General features: G+C 30.1%; 1 protein-coding gene across 1 annotated transcript; it reads right to left on the bottom strand.

Annotated features, from left to right (window-relative positions):
* Positions 1-2,297: 2,297 nt before the first annotated feature.
* LOC126841572 (major facilitator superfamily domain-containing protein 6-A-like) lies at positions 2,298-6,417 on the bottom strand. The gene is made up of 7 exons (XM_050578154.1): positions 6,245-6,417; positions 4,516-4,878; positions 4,186-4,373; positions 3,859-3,995; positions 2,926-3,047; positions 2,609-2,851; positions 2,298-2,509 (listed from the first exon to the last, which is right to left on the bottom strand). Exons 1-7 carry the CDS (start codon positions 6,312-6,314, stop codon positions 2,337-2,339), a joined length of 1,296 nt encoding a protein of 431 aa, XP_050434111.1. The 5' UTR covers positions 6,315-6,417; the 3' UTR covers positions 2,298-2,336.
* Between the last annotated feature and the right edge of the window lie 7,543 nt (positions 6,418-13,960).

Below are 13,960 nucleotides of genomic sequence, written 5' to 3'. Positions count from 1 at the left end.
AATTAAGTATATTGTGGCTAAAAAGAAAATGTTCGGTATCATACTGTACCATTCTATTGCATTATTTTTTTTTTTTTATAAATACAATTTTTACCTTCTCATTAAACTACATCGACAGAGAACAATGTGAAGCATTATAAATTAAAATGTCACATTGCGTAGCCTTTGCCAGTAATGACTGTGTTGTTAAATTTACCAAGCAAATTGTTGAACTCTAATTTTGTATGTTCTTCGATTTGTAAAATCATAATAAAATAATGATTAAAATATATATTTTAGAAATATTTTCTTCAGTCTTTGTGTATTTTATTCATTTGCCTTGTACGCAAGTAGTTTTTTACCTACGTACACGCATGATCTCAGACGTTTCATTTGTAGTAGTATTTATTTTAGAATATTGTCTTTCTTCTCCATATAAACCTGTCACTTAATGCATAAGTAAAAATGTTAGTCTTCGTGTAGTTTCTGACATAATGTAATATATTATTATGATATATAATGCAATTTTGTGCTGAATTTCCGAAGCAAGAAAATACACTGGTCGATTTATCATAAAGCCTTGTACATTTTTTATTTCAATATTAATCCAAAAACAAAAAGTATAAGTTTTAATACATTAACTCACTAAAACACTACCTAGTATTTAGAACAAATTCAGGACGTTTAAAACAAACAACAACCTTTTAGAAATATAAGTGAATTATGTTGTTGATTTTACACAAAATAATAAGTTGTGTAAACAGACAATTAGAAATACTAGATTAGAGATGATAAAGAATAAGAGATTAGAGATAACGAAAGTACCAAAAATTTCCAGGGTCTTATACTTGGATATAAAGACATATACATGTGCCTATGTATTCGCTTGTAGTGTGGATACTCGTTAGTTTTTTTTTATCATTACCCTCGGCAGCAAAGGCCAATGGGTTCCGTATATTTTATAAAATTGTTTTTCTTTAATCGCAATATTGTAAAATATTTAAGTAATACACGTGTTTTAAATAATTAAAACATTTTTACTAATAACGTAAATTTTATAGCTTGTTCTCCAGCCTATTTCACAAACCTCCATACATATTCGATCAAAACTTGTTATCGATGAGTCTATTTTTAGTCGAATATTCTTGATACAATAATTATATAAAAAAAAACATAAATTACAACTTTATTTTTGTTTCCAGAAAAATGTTATTGAGTAGAGCGATTATTTTCTATTGTGTACCGAATCTTTAACCAAAGGCCCAAATTTAGATTTCAAATTGATAATGTGTTAGTTTCTACTATATTATTTGAATTATCGTGGTTGGGAAAAAAAACATTTATTTTTTAGTGTCTAATTTTTGTAGTTTCGTATCGATGAGAATAATAAGTAATTTGAAAGTGATTTTATCCGAGAGGCCTAGTACAGTAGAATATAGGCATAATGGAATCAAAGGTACGAGGCGACGCGACGGAGAGGTCACAAGTATACAGGAACTATTATAAATAAAAGTGATAAAATTGAATAAAATCACTTTCAAATAAACGCTTTGATGCTTCTATTTTGTAATTTTATCGGTCATTTTAAAAACGACACAAGTCACAAATTTGAAATTTTACACTAGCCACAAGAAACTTCATGAATAGTTTTTGCAGTGATTCTAATTTCTTGTACTCAACATTTGTATTAAATATGCGTCTGAAAAATTTAGCTTTCACACACAATACGTAGCTAAGTATATAGTTTTTAGATTTGATAAAAAGACATTTTTGAAAAATCGGTGACCTAAGTGGTTTTTGAAATGACCGATTCAATTTAATACTTTCTAACTTTGCTGGCATACACTGTGTTTGGTTTGGACTGTACTGGCTTGAAAATACTAACTACTGATTTGCACCGAAGCGTTTTTTCAAAAGTGATTTTATCACTTTCAGATTTAAAAATTCCTATAAACCTGTGACCACCCCGTCCCCACTATGCCCCGAGTCTACTAAACTCTGTCCCCATTATGCCTCGACCCTACTGTTCTTGTTTTTTTTTTATATGGCTTATAGCAATATACCTTTGCCAGCCTTGGGCAACTTAAAATATTTTTTTAAATAAATTTACTAGAACGTAGTGAGAAGTGATATAATCGGTCTAATTCTCAGTTATTAACACTTAAAATTCAACGTTTTTAAACATTAAGTTAGATTTTTATCAACCTCATTGCTGGTATTACGGTTACATTATTAAGTAAATATACTAGGACATTGACTTTGAGGAATACTTATATTTAAAAAACAAAAATACATTATCAGTTTATTCATTGTGATTTAATTATGACCATACAACAATAGGTCCGTATCGAATGATTTTAACTAGTCTGGACAACATTATTTTCGGTTTTGTACATCCGGTTTACAATAAGATTCGTTATTGATATAACGATACAAACCATAAGCGAACTTATACCGAATAGTCTAAAAGCATCTATGATTCCTAAATTCTTAATCACATAACCTCCAACAAAATTTCCCATCGGAATACCTAAAAGAATACAAAATATCTGTAAATTAAACCAATATTATTGTACACAAAACAATAAATCATCAATGTAGATGAATATAAACTTCAACTATTGCAAACCTATGCCCTTCATTGCCATTCCAACCAATCCTTGCATCGTCCCTTCTGCACCAACTGGAGCCAATTTAGCGGCATACGCGACTCCGGCAGAGTACGGTAGTGCGAAAGTGATTCCATGAAGTATTTCAACGCTCAAAGCAACCACCGGATTTTCAATAATCGAATAAAGAATAAATCTGATTGCATAACCGATAAACGTCAATGAAAACACGTTCATATGACCCACCTTTTTTATTATATAACCTTATAAATACAAGATAACATTTATGTTATTCGCAATTTTTATTCCATGCCTAAGCAAACAAATTATCACTTACTAGAAACAAAATAGAACGGTATTTCACCTAAAAAACATTGAATAGTCTGAGAAAGCCCTTGAATAGTTTTTATATAGGGTTCATATTCAGGATGATATAAATTGGTTATGTCTTCAAGGTACCTAAATGTGGAAATAAAAAAATATTTATTGTTAATTAAAATTTTACAAGGTAAATAAAAATCGTTAATGGTTATTATTTGTTTTCTTCAAAATTATGTTTTGGAATCTATACATCGATGACACGGTACACAGATATGTACAGGTTGGTCAGTTTATCGTGAACCACACAATATGTCACAGGGTTGATAAGAAATTAATTTTTTAAAATTTTTTTTTATACAATATGATTCCTATTTTTCCCATCCTAACTTTAAAACTTATAATATTAAAAATAGTTATCCAAAACTAGTTATCTTGTTGACTGGTTACCAGTCAAAATTTTTAGTACATTATTCTCAATTTAAAAAAGTTAATGAAACGTATGCGTTACGTTTTATGTTTGAAAAGTGGCCATCAAAATAATAAGTTAGGAGTACTGTAAAAAAATGTTAACTATGAAAAATTGAGATCATACTTTATAAAAACAATTAATAATTTATAATTTAATCCTATGATATGTTGAGTGGTTCACGATAAAATGTTCACCCTGCATAAGCGCATTTCTTTTTTTTTTTTTGGTATTAGGTAAAGCACAAAAAATAGTACTTAAAATTGCTCATTACAATTATTTTTGTACGAATATTGGATCACAAAGATTCATGTTTTCACTGTTAGAGGACTTGCAATTATATAAAACACACCCCATGATATAGAGTTATAAATAATATACAAAATGTTTCCTGCAAATCAAAAAAGAAACGAACACCTGTGGACTATGCTATCCATATGATATATATATATATATTTTTTTTTTTGAGATATTGTATCTTACCAGAAAAGAAAAAACAGAATAAAGGTATAAAAGAATCCGAACGAAATGGTTGCAGTTAAAAATACGATTACTCTAAAATCAGTTAAAACTCTTTTCATATTGCCACTAAAAGTTTCTGTTTTTTTAACTTGTTCAACCTGAAATTATACAGATTTATAGTGTACTTTATTACAAAAACCTCTGTACCAAAATGATATAACTTTACAATAATAACAGATAGTATAATTAATAACCTCTTAAAATGTATAAGGTTTCGGAAATCACCATATTAATTTGTTTGATAGCACACATTGGGTGAAACCAAAATGTATTCTAAATATAGTTTACCTTGATTTTAGCTGAAACGTAAATGTCGAAGGCTATGCATATTAATGTTATCACGAATCCGGGTCTAAAGTCTTTATGAGCTTGTCCTTTGCTAAACCAGTCGACGACCACCCCAGAAACTATAGAAGTTATACCGTAACCAATTGCTCCCCAAACTCTTTGTTGTCCGTAATTGTGTACATTGTCTCCTGGAGAAGAAAAAAAAAAGTTTTAATAACGAATAATATTGTAAAAAAACAAAATAGATTAATGTTACATTCTACCTAAGCATGAAAACATATTTTATGATTTGTGAAAAAATGCTTATCGACTAGTCACTGATGAGTATACCTAGTAGACTGACACAGATCGTATCCTCCATGAGCGACCGCATTACAGATCCAAGGCACAAGAAAAACAATAAAAAAAAGAACACCCAGTACAGCAAGGTCTTAAACACGATATGATCGGCGATACTTTCTGTGGCCGTTGCACCAGGTATAAATATCAATCCGAGAACTGCTAGTGCTAAAAGCACCTCTCCAATGAGAAACATCAATTTTCGGCATTGGTAGGCGTCCGTGATGCTTCCTAGCGTAGGTCGTACAACAAGACTAGGTATCTGCGAACCGGTCAAAGTGATTCCCATCACCAATGCGGAATAACCTCGTTGTTTTCCAATAGTGGCGAAAAACGGAACAACAGGCGCGTAGGCTAATGTTAAAAAATATAGAAATAGAACGTTTATAATTAATAAAAAAAATTGCTACTACTTTTCAACGAAACAATAAAAAATAAACAACTTATTCTTTCTTAGATGATTCGAATATATTTTGTTTTTATTCGGACAACTATTTTTTCACAAACAAGTTTTTTTTAATTATCTCGACAAATAACTTTTTCATGCTGGATGAAAAAAATCAATTTTACTACAAAAACAATTTACCAATCATTTGTAGCACATTTTATTTAAAATTTACATTTAAAACAGCCGAAAATTAACTACAATTTTAAATAATGTAAAATATCTTTAAATTGTTTGACTAAAAAAAAAGCGTGGGTCCTATTCAACAAAGTCCAAATTCATTGAGTTAAGAATTATTAAATGTATGCGTCACACAATAATATTAAACCAAATTTAAACTACGAAAAAAAACTAAAATATAATACATTATCTGAAATAGTATCTAATACATTTATTAGAGGCTTTATTGAATAGAACCCACGCTTTTCTTTTTAGTCAAAAATTTTAAAAGTTTAACATTATTTAAAATTGTAGTTAATTTTATTTAGTTGGTTCTTTGGGGAGGGGGGGATAAAAGTTGAAAAAATTTACTTCTTCACAGTTAAAATTTGAAATAACAAAAAAAAACCGTACGAGTTATAAAGTTTGAAATTTTACTGCCTATAATTTCGAGAAAAATAGTCGGATCAAATTGAAATTCATAAGGAATATTTATTTGGTATGCTCCCACACGGCAATAGTCTCAAAATGTATACTATACCCATTTCCCATTCCCCTTTCCCTAATAGAGATGGAGGTTTTAATGTTCATTGTATTTCTTAACCATAATTTTAGCACCTTATAATTTTAGTTTTATTGCAGATTAAAGCCATAGATTATGTATACTATACAGTATGTCCCACAATGATTCGACAAATGAAATAACTTTTATTCTAGTGAATATTTTCAAGATTTTTTTTTAAAACTAATTAATACTCATTTGCGGTATAAGCACCACATTTTCTTATTGCATGTAACTATTTTACTTTTTTTGTTTAATTAATGAATAAGACACAATGATCCGATATGGCCACACAGTCAAAAAGAAAATGGGTTATCGCCCGCTTCTAACTATTCAGATACGCCTAGTGTTGATCAAACAAACTACGATTCTTTTCAAACAAACTGTACCAAATAATACCAAAACACAAAAAGCCCCTTGGCCCGTTAGGATTAAAAAACGATGTGTACTTCATATAATTATTATTTTTGCATGATATATTGTTATTAGATTTTTCTATTGGTATCCATATTGGAGTGTAAAAATAAATGCTAGTTATAGTTTATATATCTTACCGCCCCATGCGAAGAAATAGTTCATTTTCATAAAAAGTAAATCCATGTTAATTTTGTTGCCACGTAGCATGTTTAATTTTTAACTAATTTTTTAAAAATATAAAGAAAAAAAAAATGGTAAATTAACAAATCGTGTTTTCATCTGAAATTCTCAATAGCCTATGATACATTAAATAAAGTTAACAATGATATTTCAATAATATGACATAAAATTGTTTGATAATAATATAAGCTGCATTATAAACACTTATGGGCCTCACGTGTATGTCATAACAAAATTGATTTACAAGTGGTTTAGTTTATCAGATACAACTAAAAAAAATAATTTGTAGGGTTTCTCCGATTTTATCAAAGCTATTAAATCTAAAACAAGTCGATTACTCCGAATACAGTTTTGACAATTTGTTTGTCACTGAAAATATCTAAATAAATAAAGTTCAAGACTGAATAGTGGTAATAATAATAATAATAATAATAATAATAATAATAATAATAATAATAATAATATTCATTAAAACTCTTAGCCCTTTTGGCTCACCAACAATGGTAATTAAATAATGTCTGTGAGTAATAATTCACAAACATAAAAACAAATAATATACAAAATACTCTATTGTCTCCTTGGCTCAACAATAGCAAACAATATTAAATTGAACTAAATAGCGCTTAATTTAACCTACAAAATTTCATCGCATTTTAGTTTCCATCATTAATTCCGCAGACCATCCTGTCGTACTTCCAGCTACTAAACTTGAAAATTTCCAGTACAAAATTGTTCAAGAAGCAACCACGCACGTAGTGCAATCAGAACATCTATCCCTCACAGCTAGGGCAGAGTTATGAGATAGTAACATGTAGAAAGGGAAAAAACACATCTACGACAAGTTAAAAATAATGAAATAATGGAGACACAAAACACATTAACAAAACCATGAAGAGAACAAAAAATAAAGAACAATCCCAAGATAGAACTCATAGCGATGACTCTCGTACACGGAAAAATACATAGTTTGTCCAACTAAAATTATGGTTAATTTAGAGACACAATAAATTAGTAATTACTAGTTGGCCTAACTTAACTTTTAGTTAAAGCCACTATATTATTAATATTGTTATCTCAAATAGAAATGTATTGTGTCCCTATGTTAACTATCATTTTAGTTGGACCAACTATACACTTTTTTCTAGGTAATTTCAGTTGCTCTTTATTTTCTGTTCGCGACTCATTTCTATGTTAGATCAAACATTTCTGTCTTAAGCACCAACGTATAAAAAAAATAATACATTTTTAAGAGTACCAAATAACAAAACTCCATAGGTCGGCATTGGCTAAAAAATGTTTGTTGTCATAGACATCACCTTGTTTATTTTCGTAACCAACTAGTTTAAATATTTAATTTTTTTCTTTTCATACACATAAATTATATTGTACTTTAATATTTTTCTTTAAACTTGTGTACAAAAATATAACAATGAGTCATATCGAGCAGAGTTTTTCTGGAGAAGAATGGGAAGAAGGCACCATCGAAGTGGCTGTTGTTGGTGAAACTTCGATTAGGTCAAAAAAGTACAACACCAAACGCCGCCGTAGGTGTAGTGATAAACAGACTAACGTAATTGAACCTAATCCCGGCTTGGTGTCTTATTGTGAATTAATCATTAGCTTGATTATCTTTAATTTTGCAAATCTCTAGAGCACCGAAGGGCCTTATGCTACCGTCAGCCAATCGTGTCCTCCGGTGGTGAAGCGGACGAAGGTGTTAAAGGAAAAAGAGGACAGCGTGCAAGGTGTTAGGAACCAAGTAACCGTCCATATTTAGACAAACAAATCATAATACTAGTCATTATTAATTATTTTTGTTTATACACAAAGCTATCGACGAATCAAGACGTATCGAGTGCAGTAGATGGCGAAGGGGCGTCTAGTGAACGGGTTGCAGGTGAAGTAGACAGACACGTTTTAAGGATCGTTGGGAGAGGGGCAATTCTATGGGCTAATAGTAATAAAATATAAATGTAATGCAATCCTTTTGCCCCACTAATTTAAGTTTATTTAAGTAATTTGCGGTCGTTGTATAAAGTCAGACATCGCTTTAAGAGGACGGTACACAACTGTAATTTATCCGCGAAAAATGATATTACAGGGGACAAGTATGTGTGGGCGGTATTTACAGTAACCGTATACAATTTCTACTATGGATATAGAAAAACTTTATCTATGTCGTAGATGTAAAACTTTATCTATGTCGACTTTTGATAACTTTAACACAATCAAAATGATTTATTCATAAGTGTACATTTTTTAATTTGCTTATGACAAAAAAACGTATTGATATAGATAAAAATATTCTTTATACTTTGTGAAAATTTGGTTAATCTGCTGTTAATACCGGCCTCAACTGCTATTGCCCTGTGCCAAGCCGTTTTGATTGGGAAAAAATTGCAATTTATTTTATAGAAATGATTTTGCGACAGTCTAAAAAAAAAATGGCAATGCATAAAGAATCCTTTCTACTGTAATAATAATCATACACAATAGTTCAAGCTCTAAACTAAGATTTTGCAAAAAGTTGCCTATACTTAACTCCTTAAAAATGGGTGGTGTAGCGTCCTCTTAACAACAGTAAAAAAGTAGCGTTTTCCTGCGACTTTGTGAACTCTCTCAACTCGGTTAATGTGCCTATGCAGCATTATATTATATAATTAATAGGCTGTAATTAAACACACAGTATAAATTTGTACGCATACATTTATATTATATAATTATAGTAAAAGTATATTGTTTACCAGTCACAGTAGACACTACGTTCTTATTAGGATTTTTAAATTTTTTTATCCTACGGTTTTAGAAACAACCTCTAAAGACAATGTCGGAATTATTGACCCCGGTATCGATGGCCGTAGAGAAACTTCGACTAGGAGAAAAAAATCGGAGGTTTCCGCCAAACGCCGCCGTCACAAGTCCGTTAAAAGGACTGAGGTAATTGAATCTAATTCCAAACCTATGACTTAAAAAGGTAAATCAATTTATTATTAACTAATTTTGTACATTTCTAGCGTACTGCAGAGTCCAAAGCTGTTGGTCAGACTATTCATCTGGCGAGACGGATGAGAGTGGAAAAAGAAAAACATAGTATACAAACCAAAACGGACAAAATAAAACGGAAGCACAAACCTAAGCCACCCCCATCGTACCAGAGAGTGTTGGAAATCGCCGCAATGTATCAACAGCAGAGGGATGCACGGTCGCACATAAATTATTACCGTAAGACACCGCGTTTCTAAGAAATGTATTTATTTGAGTTCTAACCTATTTTTGTTGTAACACAGCCTACATATAACATGAACTTTATATCACAAAGCTTTTACTTTTATCGAGACTTTATCCTCAGCACATAACACCTGCACAAATCTGACGCCAACAGATTTCTCTGTACAAGAATGTACAATTTAATATTGATCATCACTTTGTTTTGCTTACTTTTTTTTTTTATTACTATTTTGCTTATTTTATTATGTAAATGTTGTATTTATTTTGTTTTTATAACCTTGTTATATTTATCATGTTCTGTAAATGTTGTGTAATTTATCTTGTTTATACTGTTTCGATAACCTTGTTATATTTAACTTGTTTATATTGTTTTTTAATAATATTTTTTTTTTATAATTTTATGATTTGATCAAAATATATGTAAGACATGTAATAATTGCCTTATTTAAAACTAGTAATTAAGTATCACTTGACCAATTGCTATTGGGAATGGTGTAATCGCGAGGTAAGGGCTAAGCTCCATAAGCAATCTGAAGCCTTCCATCCTAGATTATGAATTTAACTACACCACATATTAAAAAAAACTATTACTATAGATACTACTTTCTCATGCCATAGTTTTATCATTTTTGTTCTATTCTCATTTTAAACAAATCTTGACCCCTACATTTGATCTTGCTTTAATTTTAATACGGTATCTACATGTTAATTGCTATTTAGTTAAAACTTGCTCTGCTGAAAAATGACGAATTTTTTCTGCTAAATCTAGAGTTGTATTTATGAAAATTATTTCTTGATTTATTATGAATTAAATTGAACCATTTAAAAAAAAAGTATTACAGTAATTAATTATGTTGTTTTTTGATACAAAATTAAAAGTCGGCCGGTGACGGCATAATATTTTTTACTACTAATATACTACTTTCTATATTTAAAAAAAATAGACAGGTGCATTTTCACCAGGTAACAGCCGGGGAACGATACGATGGTCAATTTTGATGTTTTCATTCTGGTCATCATGTTCCTCAATTGATTGACCACCGAATAGGCACGCGCAGGTGATAAGGCTTGGTACAACTCGTTGTCATCATCGTACAACTCAATCGAATCATTCCTTGTCGATGCTCTGGAACCCCATATCAAAATTAGTACCGAAATTAACCATTCAAACATCTAATCGTCAGAACGGGAGAAATATCTTGGTATGAGAGAAATTTATTTTAGAAAATGACACGTGCCAAACGACGAAAAACATTTGGTCAAAACAAATCTTAAAATTTAATGCAAAGTACTACAATAGACTTACTGCCCAATTGCAAGTGTAATCACATGCTTGGTGTACAAAGCGGTGTAGTTTATACAAATTTATCAATTTTACGGAAATCCAAACATTTCCAACGAAAAATTTACCTCAAGTTCACTTTTCCCAACAAACATTTTTTCCATAGGAAATGTGGTCTTTGGAAAATATAAAAATTGGGACAATTGGTAGCAACCCTATCTTATATTTCATTACAAAAAATCGTTATGTTGAGAAACCACGTCATGAACATATCTACCAATCTATACAGAACCTAAGAAAATCCTGCGAGGAGCAACAATTAATAACAAAAGTAGTCATGCCGCAAATCGGATGTGGTCTTGACAAACTTGACTGGACAATAGTTCGTTGGATGTTGTGCCACATTATCAGGTCCTCTACAGTTTCTATACACGTATATTAATGTGGTAATTTTATTACGGTACCCCTTAAAATCATTCTTATGTTCCTAAAAATAAGTTATGCTAAATTTGAGACTATTCCGTAAATTTTAACCCATGCCCCCGGGCCCTTTTTATAATACTTTTACAGTGAATATAAAACTGGAGCAACTCTTAAATTTTTCATTGTTGGATATAGTCCATAATTTCTTCCTAAGAATACATAATTCCTAAGAGTTAGGAGACACTGGCCTATGGTACTTTGAATAACTTGAGGTGCAATGTGACCATAATGACGAAATGATATTTTTCTGGTACATACAATTTTTAATTTATTTCACTACTGCGACCGACCATGTGATACACAAAAAACAATACTTATCAGTTATAATATGAAATTTAAATTGTCTATTGTTTCATAAAGTTATTATGGATAATACTGTGCAGTGTTTAATAGCTTATAATAAATGTGAATGCCATCAATCCCCGGAGCCGATCCATCTTTCATTGTTAATAATTTCTTTTCAATGTCATTAGGACTAATATGATCTATATAAAAGGCATCTTCAGTACTTACCCAATTGAGGCTTACTCTGTGGCCTCGTGTATAGAGTTTGGTATGGGAAGCTACAGCTAAACAGCAATTTATTTATTAAAATTGTAAATGAAAAATTAGTAAGTTATTCTTAATATTTAAGAACGTTTCATCTAAAATGAGATTTTTATCAATTTTTTAGTTTTTGTTATTGTGTGATGAGTTTCCGGGCAATATAATATAGTATAGGATTATTGATTTTTATAGCATTGACATCGTTAATAAATACTCGATTAGCACGCACCAATGTTTTCCCAATGTTGATGTATTAAAACCACTTTTTATTAAAATATTTATTACGATAAAACTATAAACCTTTTTGCAGAGTTGATAACAACGTATTTATTATTCAGTATCATTTATCAATTCAGATAACTGTCACACCTCCCATTAGTTCTGCATCTTGTGGATGTTCATTTTCTGCTTTAATAAAAATAAAAACTTGGCTTAGGGTTTCAATCCAAAGCAGGATAGACTTAGATATTTGTCAATATTATACAGGGTGATCAAACTGGTGTAAGACACTCATTTTCTCAAGAAACATTTTATTGTGTTTAGTTATCGGTCTACTCGCCTATCGGACAATGTGAGCATAAATAAGATTTTTATGGGCTACCGGTCTTTGAGACACCGAAGAAATATGACGAGATTTAGGAGAAAACGTAATATCTTTACAAGGTCACGAACATATGGATGAAAATTAAAAATACAAACGATAACATATTTTTAAATTTTTTGCCTACATATTTATGGAATTAAAAACATATGTTGTCATTTGAAAAAGTGAACTTGGACCCTTCTTATCGTATAAGGGATAGAGATAAAAATTTTCGAAGTATTGAAAAATATAGTACAAAGTGTATCTAAAAAAATAGAAAAAAAAATAATATTCAAAATAATTATACTTTTGGAGAAAACTAGTGTCTTACTCAAAATGAATCACCTTGTATGTAAAACAAGAATCACATTTGGTACTTTTAAATGGAACGTAAGTTTTTAATTTCATAAATCTGTACAAAATGTTTAAAAAAAAAAAATAATTAGCGTTTGAATTTGTAATCAACTATCTGTTTGTTTGCCATGACTTTATAAAGATTTGAATTTGAAATCAATATTTGTTGGGTTCTTTAAAACAGTAGCACTTCTAATAATATTGATCCCTAACAATAATATTGTCACCGATAATCAGACCAAAGCATTGTCTACTGATAAGATATGTAAACAATTGACTAGACGTGTATAAGCTGTTAAGGTTTTCGACCATAAGTAGGTAAAGCGCTTCTCCATGTAATATAAAAAAAAAAGATAAGGAGTGTTATTAATGTCTGGTTGTCGGTTTTACGACGGCGTTGATAATATTATTCAATATGAAGTAACATGCTTCATGTGTTGAAACCCGAAAAAATATTGACCAAACTTTCCAATATGTACATCTTAGTAAGTAACGAACCGATTGATGAAAATTAAAAATTTACACGACAATGGTAAAATTAAATTTTATACTACACAAATATCGAGTTAGAAATAGTTGGTCCCATTTAGAAAAATAAAGTCACACATCATTTAACGTATAAAGCATTTATACGATAATATTCTATCAATAATAAGTAATAACCATAAAGAATAGGGAAAAATTAATTTCAAAATATTAATATTTTCCGAGAAAATGAATGTTTTGCGCCATTTGGATCATACAGTTTTGTATAAATTGGATACATTTTCAGTGTCTTTAAGTAAACACTAAAATGAATAAACCTAAGTTCAGTTGATAAATAAGCCAGAAATGTAATTGAAAAAAAAAATATTGAATCGTTCATAACTTTACTATTGTTATGGTGTATTATAATATGATTGTTAATAATTTATCATTTTAGGCACATAAGAGGGAATCTGTTATTGAAAACGCTACCTTTGTGCTTTTTTTATAACGCCTATAGTAAATAGTTTGGTGTGTCAAAAAATAATAGAATTAAACTAACAAAGCTATCTCAAGTACCTACTACTCTAATTTTATTTAATTTTGGGTTTATAGGATCAAACTACAATAAAAATACGACTGGTGTGATGTATTGGAATTACCTACCTTTTTTTTCGATAATACTACTTATATTGATAGTGTCCTCAGTTTATTGAATTGAAACATTTGATC

Source organism: Adelges cooleyi, unplaced genomic scaffold (genome assembly GCF_023614345.1).
Source record: "Adelges cooleyi isolate 19-005CV unplaced genomic scaffold, UGA_ACOO_1.1 ACOO_flye_CR_arks_rails_tigmint_CR_PRNA_394, whole genome shotgun sequence".
Lineage (NCBI taxonomy): Eukaryota > Metazoa > Arthropoda > Insecta > Hemiptera > Adelgidae > Adelges > Adelges cooleyi.
Note: the sequence above shows the minus strand (reverse complement) of the source record. Positions and strands in the feature narration are given on the sequence as shown.

Bases quoted from the DNA above. Each gene is read 5' to 3' on its own strand.
- LOC126841572 (XM_050578154.1), bottom strand. From the start codon at position 6,314: ATGCTACGTGGCAACAAAATTAACATGGATTTACTTTTTATGAAAATG. The intron at 4,374-4,515 runs GTATACTCATCA...TTTCTTCTCCAG, and splicing joins GATCTGTGTCAGTCTACTAG to GAGACAATGTACACAATTAC. The intron at 3,048-3,858 runs GTAAGATACAAT...TTCCACATTTAG, and splicing joins ATTCTGTTTTTTCTTTTCTG to GTACCTTGAAGACATAACCA.